Genomic DNA, 14,876 nt, shown 5'->3' on the forward strand with positions numbered 1-14,876 from the left:
GAGATTGTACCAAATTTATTTGTCAGATGACACAATAACAAGCATAAAACAAAAGGTTTAGCTCTCTTGGGATGCAATGTAAGCAGATGGAAGTGTTAAACTATTTCAGACTGGACCCAGCAGTCCTCTGGAAGCAGAGCATCAACACGGGTTGCAAGGTTTCATCTATGCGAGTCAATGCATCATCCTCTTAATATCGCTTTGATTAAATGAATTTTCTTTTTGTCTTTAAAGGTGAGCCATGGCTGAACCAAACTCCTCCCGTCCCCAAAGGAAAATGTCCACCTCCGGGGAGAGTGTGTACAAGATCCTAGGGCTCGAGAAAGGCGCTTCAGCAGAGGACATCAAGAAAGCGTACAGGTAATCTCTCTGAACATTAAGTAATCTCAATAATTACCTCTCCCATTAATGCAGGCTTAGCCTCTGTTGAGCAGGATGACCATCTATTCTGTAATAGTTACAAAGTACTCCCTTAATCCACAACCTGCATTCCTGGAATCATGCCCTTTGATCGTCTTGGGAAATTCAGTTGTATGTGTTGTCAAAGAGACTTTTCTCTACAATTAAAGCGCACATGTCCATGTGTGAAAGTAGGATTATTTTCATTTTAAACATGTTGAGACGGATGTTTTCAAGTGAAAAACTGGTTTAAAACTCTCAAACATTTATGTAATGTATTCTTTTTTTTTTTTTTTTGTTTGCAACTCATAATGACTCCATATTTATGAAGTATGTATCTATCTTAATTGAATTTATGGTTAAATAATGTGTTCAGATATGAAATTTGGAAGTTGTTTAAAGCTTTAGTGAAAGTCTTTTCTGGTCATGTCTGAAGTTATTCACAAGTTTCGATGTGTTAAAACTGGCTTCTTTCATGAAGAGTTGGATTTATTTTTATCTTTATAGTCAAAGTTTTCTTTAAATTGGCTTAAAGAATCTTTAAACCTAAAAAACTCAACATGGATATGTTTCAGAAAAAAAAATCAATATTAAAGTTGAATATAACCCCAGTTTTCAGCAGACTTATTGTGTAAATCTGTCTTTTTAACCTGTACATGTAGATCTCATCACATCGACAAGTGTTTTTGTTTTGTTTTGTTTTTTTTTCAAGCTTCGTCTTGTAATATAAAGTATTTTCTGTGTCCATCAGCTCATCATTTCCTCTTGTTTCATCCTTTCTTTTCTTTCCCGACAGAAAACTAGCACTGAAGTACCACCCGGACAAGAACCCAGACAATCCGGAGGCAGCAGAGAAATTTAAGGAAATTAATAATGCCAACTCTATTTTAAATGATGAGAACAAGAGGAGGATTTATGATGAATATGGCTCCATGGGCCTTTATGTCTCCGAACAGTTCGGAGAGGAAAGCGTCAAATATTACTTCCTCATGTCTAAATGGTGGTTTAAGGTTTGTGTTTGTTTCACTTCATGTATAGTTGATGGTTAATGTTTTTTTTTTTTTTTTAAATTATTATTAAAGCAAGAGAATATGCAAAACACAAACATACTGATGGAACCATACCTTGTTGTTTTCACAAAGTACTCATCTGCATACGCTGAGAGCTAGAGCGGTGAAATATTTGTAAGAAGGAAACTGGTACACTCGACTGACTGACCCACTGGTGTAACTTGATCGCTGTCAGCAGCGTTGGACTAACCACGCTGTCCTAGTCCAGCCAGATATGTGGATTAAAGCGAACAAAAACAAGCGACTTCCGTACTATGTAATGCAGTCTAACACAACAGATGTGCAGCAGATGTGCTTCCCCCGTGAAGCTGATGATAAGTTTTTGTTGATACTGTCAGAAATGATTAAGCCATAGATTATGCTGCGTTTGTGTATTCTATGATGTTTGTTCTTTCTTTTTGTGCGTTTCTTGCTCTCTAAATACTGGAGGAAAACCTTTTAGCTTGTGTCTGAAACAAAGAGCTAAATCGTAGGAAGCAAATTCCCGGCTCGTCTCATTCTTCTTTTATGTTACATATAATTTAGCACATACAAGTCCTGATCATCCCCCCCGCGTACGAGCTGCTCAGAATCACATTTGTAATCTGTGTGAAAGGACTCGATTGAATTCTCACTCTTCACTCTCAACAATTTGTAGATGTGAAGATTAAACTCTGTTAGATGTCCGTGTTGACTGTCATATGGCTAAAAATCTGTTTGCCTGTTAATCCCTGCAGAGTCTGGTGCTGTGCTGTACAGTTTTCACCTGCTGCTGCTGTTGCTGCTGCTGCTGTTTCTGCTGCGGGAAGTGCAAACCTCCAGATGATGATGAAAGCTACCAGTATGTTGACCCTGAAGACCTGGAGGCCCAAATCAAAGCAGAACAGGACGGAGGTGAGCAGTCAGCGATGTTTGCATGCCTTGTAGAGTTCTCATTTAGACTCTGATGTGTTGATTGTGCTTAACGGTGAGGTGATTATTCTACATTCTTAATGTGGTTTGCAACATTTAGCTTGGAAATGTGTATTTTCTGTGCATCTGGGAAAAAGCCTCATCACAGCAAAAAAAACAACAACAAAAAAACTGATTCTATATCTATCAGGGTTTATTTTGGTGTTCGCATTATGTTTGGTTAAAGCACTCATGCTTGAATTAGAGATTGACTACAAGTGTAAAGGGAACTTTTATTTTAGCACAGCACTGCTTGAAGGCTTTAATACATTTCCAGCCCATTGTTTTAAACATAACACCTTAATCCAGACTAGCATACCTTGCAAGTCCACTTTAACAATCTGAACAATAGTTCAACAATCCTCTTGTTATTATATTTACTTTTTAAAAAGTTCTTTGGTTGCAAAAAAAAAAACAAAAACAGAATTAAACATCTACACCAGGCCTCTTCAAACGGCGGCCGGCGGGCCACATGCAGTCCAGAACCAACTTCCATGTTTCTATGTAGCCTACAATCCTACAGTTGTGCAGACCATGAATGCAACACTTGGTTGCCTAGCAACATTAACCCCAGTGTGTTGTTGTGTTTTGAAGTTGTAAGAGTAGCGTTAGCAAGCATGTCGCTCTCTGTCCCAAAAACGCAAAATTCACAATGAAAACCGCAGATTTAACCCCGTCTGGTCTGATAAGTATTTGTTTATTTTTTCCGTCACATTCGAGAGCCAAACTGATGAGTTTAAAATGCAATGGGTGTGTGTCGGTGTTGAAAGATTATAATGTGAGGAGGCACCACATCGAGAAGTTTAGTTTGATATGAACTTTTTATGTTAAAAGTTAGGAGCAAAATAGGCTCTGACTGGAATTTTTATTATCTTATTTTGTGCATTTACCCTTGACATGTGGGACTGAATTTAAAATAGAAAAAACTAATAAACTACTTTATGTAAATGTGTCTTTTTTTATTTACAGGCTCTGTTCATGTTTTTATTTGAAAATCTGGCCCACCTGAACATCTAATTGAGTAGCCCTGATCTAAACAGTTATTAGTTGAATTTATCGAGTGTTTCTAATAAATTGTGGTAGAAAAGCAGTGACATTTAAATTTGAATACACTGTTATTTTTTTTTAACACAACAGGAATAATTTTCCACCTTTTTCAGCTAAATATTCCACTAAATATCCAACTAAATATAAATAAATATAAATAAACTAAATATAAATAAAAATAAACTAAACTAAATCCAACTAAATATTCCACTAAATATCCAACTAAATATAAGGAAATATAAATAAACTAAATAAACTAAATCCAACTAAATATTCCACTAAATATCCAACTAAATATACATAAATATTAATAAACTAAATAAACTAAATATAAATAAAAATAAATAAACTAAATCCAACTAAATATTCCAAATATTCCAGAGGGAGGTTGTTTTTTTTTTTTAACCACATTAACTTGAACTTCATATTTTCTCATTCTTTTTTCAACAATTTACTCATTAAACATCACTTACACTTCAGGATTTGTGTTTTAATGTTCCAATCCAACAGGTAACACAATAATCATAATCCAGCCTGCATCTGATCTGGGTTCAGAAAGCCCAGAAGACGAGAGTAAGCCCATCCCCCTGCCCATGCCTATGCCCATGCCTCCACCTGAGCCCCAGTCGCCAACCTTGGCCAACACAGCAGGGGAAGAAAACCCTGGGGAGACCTTGCCAGGGTCAAAATGACTCGTAAGAGCCACCGCGTCTAACTCATCTTGTCCCACTGTTGTCCGTCTGTTTGGTCTTGTATGACAAGCCGTCTTCATCCTCAGTGTTGCATGTCAGCTTCCTCTCTGACTGAATGTGGCTTCTGTTTCTTCACTCGCCCGTAGCAAACTGTTCCAGCTTTCCAGTCTCTACACATTAACCGCAACCAACATCGTTTTTGTGTTTTGTACCTGCATGCTTTTCAAACCATTCACATGCTCCCAGCCACGTTGCTTTCAGAAAGTCTGCTCGATTATGCTGCATCACAGGCTTGTGGTTAGACATAATTTATGTGCATGATATGATGGGACATTTTTAGCATGCATCCCGGGAAGAGGGAGATCCAGATTAAGTTATTCAGTTGAAAAATACTGCATTGCATGAACTAGATATTCACTGAAATGAGGAAAAATGAAGCATTTGCACAGCACAGTGTTTGATCTGGATATTGTTCAGTATGTATTGCTCTGTTTTACAACACAAAATGGACCTAAGGCCACTTTTCTTGTGAATGTTCCTGCTTTTTCTCATTCATATCTTCAAATGTTGAACCACACATATTGTGTTTTGTTTTTATTGAAAAATATAATTGGGTTTTGCAAATCTGTTAATTTCTCCGAAACCTGTATATTTGTATTTTCTAACGTGGTAACAGAATAAGGAGGAGATCATCCTCAACTTTTTGCTCTGTATTTTGTTTCCATTTTCTTCTTTTTGTACATTAGTAACGCGTTTATATGCATTTGTCTCCTCTTCAGGAAAGTGACAGCGTGAATCGGCCCCGGCTAGCAGAAGCAGGAAGGTGAGAAACAGCCTTTATTTTCTGTATGCTTGACAGAAGTGTTGCCAGGGAACCCAGTTAACCTACATCTCCCTGCTGCATGCACTAGTTCCTGATTACATGCAGTTAGATTTGTTTAGAAAGTAAAAGACAAATGTTTGTTCAAATCTGCCACTTCAGGCATCTTTCGGTGAAACATCCCATGCAGGGGTTTTTCATGACAAGACGGTTCCTCCAACACTGTCTCCAGCTTCTACTGAGGCGTACATTAAGTGCTTTGTCCCTCATGGCCATCTTCTTAATGCATTCAGGGAGCTTGGATGTTTTAACTTGGACAGTGGCCCTGATGCTCAGTTGTCACCTGCCTCCCTTTTTGCATTTGGCATTTAACCTCTGGATGGTGGATTTGGGGTGCAACTCTCCATGCATGGTGAGCAGCTGCTGTGTGGAAAGTCAGTGGTTTGGTCTGACTCCTTTGGCAAGTTTGATTGTCCCAGCATCATATCCCATCAGCATCCCACTGACTGGCTTCTCAGTGCCTTACTAGTTGCAGATACTTGACTGTTGCAGTTATTTTTGAGGCCTTTTAATGGTTGCCATTTGCAAATGGTAGTGCAAAGCCCTCCGTATGGACAACCTTCCCTCTCTCTGACACATTTCTCCAGTCAGAATGACATTCCAATGTCCCTGCTGTAGATCCCGGCGGTGTGGATCAGTGAGTCAACGTATTGCTCACTGTTAGTATACAGCATGATGTCCTTCATGTAGAGGAGGTGACTGATGGTGGCCCCATTCCTGAGTCAATGTGGTTATATCCTGGTGATTAATTGGCTGGGGGGGTTGGAGGTTTCAGGCCTATGAAGAACAGCGGGGACAGGGCGTCTCCTTGGTAAATACCACATTTGATTGAGACTAAAGTTGGTCTTAATGGTGGTCTGCCACCGCCTCATTGCTGCAAAGGCTCCTAGTGTTGTTGACCTTTAGGCTTTCCAGAATCCATGTATGTGGCATTGAGTTGTTGGTTTTCTGGAAATCAGTCCAAGCAGTGCACAGGTTTGTCTGTCTGGTGTTGCAGTCTCAGGCGACATGCAACTCGATTCAATTCAATTCAACTTTATTTGTACAGCGCCACTTCACAACAATGTTGTCACAGGGCACTTTACATACACATCATTTTGAGCCAATTCATACATATCCTATAATAGAAACCAACTGATTGCATTGAATCATGACTTCGATCCAATCCTCCATCCTGAGCTGCACGTGGCGACAGTGGGAAGGAAAAAACTCCCCTTTAACAGGAAGAAAACCTCCGTCAGAGCCTGGCTCAAGGAGGGCAGCCATCTGCCTCGACTGGTTGGGGTGGAGAGGACAGGAAAGACAGATCAACATGTACAACTCCTCTTGTATTTTAACCTTTGCCTTATCTTGGCTGCTATGATGCCAGACGGGAGCTTCCATGTTATGGAGAGACAGGTTAGCGGTTGATTTTTGGATGGGACTGTTCCCTTCTGGGGATGTTTTAGAATCACTGTTTCTCCCATGTTTAGCCATTCAGAGTGGATCCCTTCCCTGAGCAGGTGGTTAAGTTGTTCCCATATCCACTCACGGAGATAAGTGAGCATGGATCATGTCTGGAGCAGGTACTGTCCAGGTCTTCATACCTGAGATTCTTTGTTTGATGTTAGATCAGTGTGAAAGTGTTGGACATAAATTGCTTTATGGATAGCTTTTATATCACAAGAAGTTGTAATTAATTGAATATTTAAGCTTGTCCCAAAGCCTTAAAGATCATGTCTGTAGATAAAAAAAAAAAAGAAAATGTATGTCTGTATATTAGATTCCACCTCCGACTGCCGCATATTCAGAATCTTTTTCAGTCTAATTTTCTGCTTGAACTTTTTCCTCCGTTAGACTTTCGAGCCCCAACTACGATTCCAGCTACATCTGACTGCTGCCAGCAACCCTGAGAAAAACCAGCCCAGAGTCACCAGCCGGCCCTGATCCACTTCTTAGTCCTGACCCCACCTCAACCCACTGATCCTACCCACGAACCTGCAAGGTGGGCGCTTAAACACTTCTGGCTCCCTCCGTGGAACTACATGGAAATGAGCCAACTTGCTGGCAATGCTAAGACAGTCATGGACAACTTCAGGCCAGCTGTTGCGTACATGGCTACTCGCCATCCTCCAACAAGCCCCGCCCCCCACCCAATTCCTCTTTTCCAGCATCCGACAAGTCCACTTGAAGTCTGAATGGGGCCTGCATAGCTGTCCTCAACTCCATCCTGATCTGTTCTGGTCATCCCATTTCAACCAGTAAGGATGTGACACTGGCCAGGAAGATGGCAAAAACAGATAGGAGAGGATCCAAATGGAAAGGAGATCCTCTCTCTCTCTTTTTTTAATCCAGATCCGGACTGGAAATATATTTTTTTTTCGTCCCAACCTTTCCATTTTTCTCATTTTGAACGTTGGTTTCCTCCACATGGCTTCGAGGGCTGGTGGTAAATTCAGTGCCACTTGACATGAACATGTCTCAAAAGCCAGCGACTGAGCAGAAACTACACTAAGACTCCATGACGAGTGTCAACTTTTTTTATTTATCTCCCTTTTCTTCTTCTTCTTCCTCCATGTTAACAGTTTCATCATCCTGTCAAACTAGCTCTTGATACAAAGTGTGTTTGTTAAAAGTCAGACATCATGTCTCTGTTGTTGGTCGAGAGTAAAGTTTTTCATCAGGACATAACTACATTTTATAGTTCAGCACCAGATGTCTGAGCCAAAACCTTGACGTGAGGATTTACAGCGCGATTAGGAGGAAATTTAAAGATGTGCATGAATGATTTCTTTGTTTCCCTGCTGCATGCCACATTTTCTTCTCTGTACAGCAGCAGAAGCTGCTCAGTCTAACCTGCACAGAAACATAACAAGCATTTGCTGCAGCCTTTATGTCCATTGTGGTTTTAGAAGAGAAAAACTAAAACAGCCGTCAGATTCATCTAAATAACACGATCAACGTGCGATGCCAAAGCATGGAAACAAACTAAGCATTGACAAATAACCCGGAGGAGATGAGTTAATCGTACAATCTCAGTTTTACATTTTTATTGTTGTCAGTCTTGTTTTGCAGAATGTTATGAGGTTGACCAAAGCCTGCAGCTTCATGTAGCCGGGCCTAGACAGACTGAGTCCACGCCGACAGGTTGTTAAAACACCATTCGCTCCTGCAGCTACATTTCCAACTTTAACTTTGTCAAAGTTGTGTGTTTTTTATGCACTTTGGTCTATGCACCTAATGAGACGGGTCTGTTACCATTTCATTCAGTTCCACCATGCTGCAGATGGGTTTTGCACCTCTTACAGTACAACAGAACTGACCTCAGGTCATTTTATGTTTTTTCATTTCATTTGCAGAAATGAATGAAAATAAGAAGTTAATTCAGGATCTTTTTATAGCATATTTCAGGCACTCGCAGTTCAGCTAGTGGACTTTAACCCATAAAAATCATTTTCACTGACCTGCGTTCAGTTTTCCAGGATGGACACCTGCCTAACCTTTACATCCAGACTGACGGTGTTGTGCCTTTAGAAATGATTCAACTCTTGATGCGTTTTATACATTCCTGCTACATCTGCCAGCGAGGAGTGCAGAGTTACCCCTGAACATTGTGTGGAAAACGGTTCAGTGATGGAGCGTTTACGCGAGCTTGACTAATGAAACAAAGGCTTCATCTGTTCACTGGTGACAGATGCGCTTCTCTTTGCAAACCTTTAGTGAATCTGGGTCAGTGTTGCACACTTTGAAATGTACAACAATGCAGCCACTTGAGATGTTTGCCTCTCCAGTCATGCACACATTTCCCTGTAGTTTTTTTGGGGTTTTTTTTTTTTTACTTGCTTGGAGCACTTTAAGGAAAATAAATCCACCAGTTAGTCACAGATGGTTTTTTTTCCCAAGGTTTATCATCTGCTGCAGCTTTGTCTCTATGTAACGATACGATCAGTTGGGGATCAGTTTCTCCTTTTGTTTAGCTGAAACGCAGAGTGGTTTCAAACAGTCTAACTTTGATTATATTAACAGAAAATATATTTCATGTTTCAGCTTTTCTCAGTTTCTTTTTTCACCAGGAGATGAGTTTTCTTTCTGAGTCATCGGAGACTTTCGGATCTCAGGATTTTCTCCATAGTTCTTTAGGTATCTTTAGTTATTTTATTTGTGTCGCAAAGCAGGAACTGAGGTTCATCACAGCTCACAGAAATCCGTTTTTAGGGGTTTTTACTTTGGACTAAATCTTTTCCATTAATGATCCATGTGTGATGGACTGGTTCAGGTTACTGGGATGTACAGTAATCAGTAAAGCTATGAACGCAGGATTAGCACTCGTTTTTACAAAAACACCTGTGTTGAACAGCACTGTAATCGACTGCTGCTGGTTTTAAGCCGAAAGTCCACCAAATGCCTGTTGATGCACCAAAACGGTGCAGTAATTCCTCTGCTCAGCATGCTGTTGCTCCTTTCCTCTGCTTTTTTTTTATTTAACTTCTGAGTTAAGTTTATATTTTAGCCAACAAGTCACCATTGTTTCACAATTTTAGAGGGATTTATGGTGGGTATGTCTAAAGTAGGACCCTATAAAAGCGTTCTGTGAACTAGGATAGGCTGCAGTTAGGACACAAAGCGGATCTAACCTCAGTGGTAAGTGAAGCTATAAAAAGATTCCTGATGTACAGAAACACCTGCTGCCTCTAAATGTTGTAGTGTAAGAGGTCCACCCCTTTGTCATCCAGTTTAAAAGCTAGATTGGATTTATTCCTCGAGAGACAGCGTCTCATGAAGGGTATGATTGCTGCTGCAGTTGTCCTGTAACACTTCAAGCTCAGTCTAATCGATGCATTTCAGGACGTTTTGTTTTGGAGAGGCTTTACCTCAGCTGATGGCCTTCAGCTGCAGCCGCTTTCAGAACTGCAGCACTTGAATTCACATGAAGAATCCTGCAGCGAAAAGCTCCTATTTAATCATCTTGCTGCTTCTTCTTCCGTTCCACCATGTAAAACCAGAACTTGGCATTTTCTCTCTTTGGTTTTTGTGTAACAGGATGAGTTAATCTTTAGTTACCTCCTTTTGCCAGTCTTTTCTAAGCTTAGCTTGTTGGATAGCTTAACGTTTACCATATGCAAATGAAGGTGATGCTGACATAAGGATATTTCCCGCGGTGCTGAATTCTTTGATTAGCTTGCATGATTTGCATAAAAAGTCTTGGAAAAAAAAAACAAAACAATTCTGCTGCCATATAATACGTTCATTAAACCATCTGTGATGTTTACGTAGTTCATGTAGCACTAACACGATGAGGGTTACTGTCTAGCGCAGTACTGTTGCAAAAAGGTCATTTAATTTAAATAAAACTAAACAAAAATCTTCATCTTTTTGTGGTGATTGACAGGTATTTTCATCTCCTCTGATGATGGATAAAAGTTACGGTGTCTGTGTGTAAAATAAGCTTGTAAAACTCGTGGACATGTCTCCGCAGCCAAAATGCCCATCTGAACTGCAACCGATGCCGAGCGACACGTCGGATACTTTTTTTTGTTCATTACTCTGAAATCAGATCTGATTTTAAACATCTGCATCCATTTGCTCCAAACCTGTTTCTGTTGACTGCATATCAGCTGGTGTTTCTCAGCAGAAACGTCTGCAAACTTGAATTTATCTCATGATTCGTTTATCGTTGATGGCCAAAATGTGTCATAGATCTGTTTTTTTTTGTTTGTTTTTTTTTCTTTTTCATTTTAAATGCTAAAATTAAATCTTTGTGATGAAGCCATGACTTAAAAATGGACATTTTTTTCTCTTCTCTTGATTAAGTGTTGTAAATAAGCTGTAAAACAGAGAAATAACTGACTAAATCCATGTTGGTAATGTACATGATTCATGAACTGATTTAACAATGTACTTTTTTTTTTTTTTTTTTAAATTATTTATGCCATACAGAAAAAAGCATTGAACATGAGCAGGGTTGGTGATGTCTGTTAGGAGTGATAACATGTTAGCTTGCACTGTGTCCATGCTGATGAAGCGTGGAGCTAACCTTACTGCAGACACTAAGGAACTTTCGCGTCTGCGCTCTCTTTATGTTACGGGTTAGTTTGCCATGAGGACAACCTGATCAGATCTCCTGTGTTTCTCCTAAAGTGGAATAAAATAATAAAAGTTGAACATGAGAGTAGGTCATGATGGAAACGTTTTGTCTGTGTAGGTAACGATGGGTTTATTCTGTTGTTGTTTGAAAGGGGGGGGGGGGGTTGCTCCTGTGTTGGTTCCCTGTGGATGACGTGTAAATGAATTGTGATGAAAATCAGCTAAATAAAAAAAAAAAGGGGGATTTTATCATTTCTGGTCTGTTGCTTTGTTTTGTACGGAGACTTTGAGCTTCCACCTTCCTCTTTGTTCTCATACGAATGGGGGGAAATGATCTGCATGAACACAAAAGTGGAAACGCAGGAAAAACAAAACGAATCAGTAATTGCTATGAATCCTTTTAGATAAATGCTCATTTTGTCAGGAATATTTCTTGAAGGACTTCCCAAACTTTTGGTTTTTCTTCTCTCTGTCCAGATCAAGGGTCTCCAACAGCCTGGACCCTGAAGGCATGCGGGATCAAATGAACAAGGGGTCTCCAACTTCAGTCCTCGTCTTACCATCCTACCATCCTACAGGTTTTAGTGCTTCCCCGGTACAACCCACTTGATTCAAATAAAAAATGTTTTTCACAGACTTGTCATCTTCTGCACCTGTCTGTTAATGAGCCATTGATTTGGGTCAGGATGTAGGAGGGTGGCTCACAAGGACCGGAGTTGGAGACCCCTGGTCCACAGGTCTTTATGGTCCAGGCTGAAGGGAGGATTCATCTCCATTAGACCGGCCATCACTGATTTTTCAGTCCCGTTCTTGCCATGTGGCAAACCTCAGCCTTTTCTCCTCGTTAACAGCTCCTTGATGGTTATTCTGCCATGGAAACCGTTCCTGACGAGGCTCCAGGTAGACTCACTAAAGGTCCTCCTGCATTTCTCAGGACTCAGGACTGTCATATCAGTTTTAATAATAATAATGTTTTATAAACCTCACACTTTCTTTCCCTTTATCCGTCCTCCTTTAAAGGACTCTGAGATGAGAAGCTTAAGTTTTGAACCAAAGGCTTTTTAGGAATCATCTCGTCGGCGCACAAATACTTTTTATAAAACTTCCAGATTTTTTGATGGAACTAAAGACGTTAGAAAAATGCGAATACATGACAGGCTGCTGGTAGAAAGAAATAAATGCCCTGAAAAGGCTACTTTCTTTGTTATTTTTTAATCTTCTTTTATTTTTCACCAAGTTGTCTGTCTTGTATCGACACAACTCTGGTCCATTTCTTTAGTTTGATGCCATTTTCATGCCTCGTAGATTCAGTGGTCAGGGAGAAAAGGTTGAAGTACTAAGGTTGAACTGGAAATGATGCAGTTTTATGAATGAGAAATGCCTGAAGAAAATCAGGAGGATTATTGATCAATATGACTGTAAAATATAAAGAATGAGGGGAGGATGAAGATGCTTTTACTGTACTTCAGATCAATATTGTGACATTTTATTTTAATAAGACATTTCCTGAAGAGGTGTTTCATAAAATGAGTTTCATCACAAATGAATTACCTTTAATCTCAGCCTTTTGGTACCTCCCTCTTGTTTGAATAGTGGCATTAAAATCATACATGTACCAACAAGTTGACCAGATGGAGGTTTAACATTTTGGCATGAGGTTACTGCTTTGTAAACACTGAAACTGTGAACATGTTGACTGCAAGTTTGGCACGGATCTAAAAATTTGCAGCTTAAAACAGCAAGATTTTACAAGTAAAATGAGAAAAATGGGATTATTTCCTTGCATTTTGTGCATTTTATTTGCTTAAAATGGGGTTGAGGTGAAATCTGTGTTGGTGATGAGATGGTCGTCCTTTATGATGAAGTTTTAGGAGCTCATCCTGAGAGAAACAAGATGTTTTTACAACGAGGGAAAGGGAAACCTCTCACTAGAATGAGCTGAATGGTCAGAGGTCTGTGCCATGAATGGCTGTGGGTGTGTGTTTGTGTGTTTAGCTTACTCTGCAGCAGTCGTCCACTCCCAGGCCTATAAATAGTCCTTTAATCCCATTAGCAGCTTGGTCTATTTAGCCGGCTACATTCTGTTGATTAGCACATACCTCGTTCGTTTTGGTTGGCAGGACCTGAGTTTGCCGCGGTCTGGTGTCGGAGGGCAGCTGAGTGTCTGTGGGTCAAATTTAGGAACAGATTCGGGTCAAACCTGAGCACATAAGTCTAGAAGATTCAGTTTAGATGCTCGTTTGTTGTGTTACTGATCTGTATTTTTAGGTTGGCCTATTTTTTCCCAACACACGTGATGCTCTGACTACAGTCTGTGCCACAACTTTATGATTTATTTTCAGAACAAATACTTAAAAGAGGTCATAGATTATTGAAACTGTTACTTCATAAGCTGTTTGAAGGTTAAGTTTGTTTTGTTTACTCCCAACAACAACAGGAGTTTTGTGAAATAAAATGTAGCTTACACGGTTTTTCTTTTCTTTCCAGCTGCGAAGCAGTTTGCTTTACTTGGGTTAACCCAAATTATGACTAATCAATATACTTTCCTGTATTTAATAAGATTAAATTCTCTTTATCAAAAGGAATCTGACAGAAAACAACTTAAATCTGTTTTAATGCGTGAACATGATATTTAGCTATGATTTGTGTTGACGCTTCTGAAATTCGACATGAAATAAAAACTTCATTTTAAAAAAATTGTGCCCTTAATGCCTACATTTAACAGTTTCATACAAACAAAATGGACACAGTGAAAGAATAACAAAAAAGACTAGTATAAAATAAAATGGGACCAAATATTATTTATTTGAGCAGCAGAACAATGTGCAGTAATTAGAGATGAATCTGAATCTAAAAGGGCAGATTTTATATGCAGCATTTATAAGTTTAAAGCAAACTAAGTTGTAATAAAATCATGCAGCGCAACAGCAAAAATATTTCACAACAAAAAATAAGAATCGATTTAATCAAATGAGGTATTTATAATGCAAATAAATATCATTATTAAGTATTATATATATTCTCCCCTGCTTTGTCAGGTATGGAGCAAAATCTTGATTTATGGGTTGCATATTTTTAAGTGTGAATGTTAATATTTCATTTTTATTTATTTATTTACTTTTTTTTTTTTTTTTTTTTTTGCTTTGGCTCTAAATTTGTTTTGTTATCATTATTAGAAAAAAGAAAATAAATTAAAAATCATGAAAATAAAAAGTCTTGGATTTCAAAGTTATCCTTAAAATTCTATTCTTTAATTAATGATTAAATATAGTTCAAATATAATTACCCGTGATGATATCCTGTGCTGGTTAGCATGTCGCCTCACAACAAGAAGGTCGCTGGTTCGAGCCTCGGCCTGGGGGTAGGTTTGAACGGTGGCCGCTCTGCGTGGAGTTTGCATGTTTTCTCCGTGTATGCGTGGGTTCTCTGCGGGTACTCCTGCTTCCTCCCACCATCTAGAGACATGCATGTTAGGTTAACTGGTTGCTTTAATGGTGTGAATGGTTGTTTGTCTGTCTGTGCTGCCCTGTGATGGACTGGCGACCAGTCCAGGGTGTACCTGCCTCTCGCCCAGTGATTGCTGGGATAGACTCCAGCTTCTCTGTGACTCTTAATTGGACTAAGCGGTTCAGAAAATGACTTATGATATCCTGTAGGCCAAAGAAGGATAAAAGTAACTTTCTTTCATGTTTGGGTTGATCTTTTATTTTTTATTTCCACTAAAACTTAAAGCAACTTTAACTGTCCAGCAAGTTGAATGAAGCCACTAGTCTGTTTTTTGAAGATGTACATCTA

At 39.3% G+C, this 14,876-nt stretch overlaps 1 protein-coding gene across 1 annotated transcript; it reads left to right on the plus strand.

Annotated features, from left to right (window-relative positions):
• Positions 1–241: 241 nt before the first annotated feature.
• Positions 242–6,928, plus strand: dnajc5ga (DnaJ (Hsp40) homolog, subfamily C, member 5 gamma a; the record flags this gene model as incomplete). The annotated part of the gene is made up of 6 exons (XM_079254924.1): positions 242–360; positions 1,196–1,409; positions 2,186–2,342; positions 3,957–4,141; positions 4,918–4,961; positions 6,855–6,928. 4 exons carry the CDS (start codon positions 242–244, stop codon positions 4,136–4,138), a joined length of 672 nt encoding a protein of 223 aa, XP_079111050.1. The 3' UTR covers positions 4,139–4,141; positions 4,918–4,961; positions 6,855–6,928.
• Positions 6,929–14,876: the final 7,948 nt, after the last annotated feature.

The sequence above is a fragment of the Telmatherina bonti genome (genome assembly GCF_933228915.1).
Source record: "Telmatherina bonti genome assembly, chromosome: 16".
NCBI lineage: Eukaryota > Metazoa > Chordata > Actinopteri > Atheriniformes > Telmatherinidae > Telmatherina > Telmatherina bonti.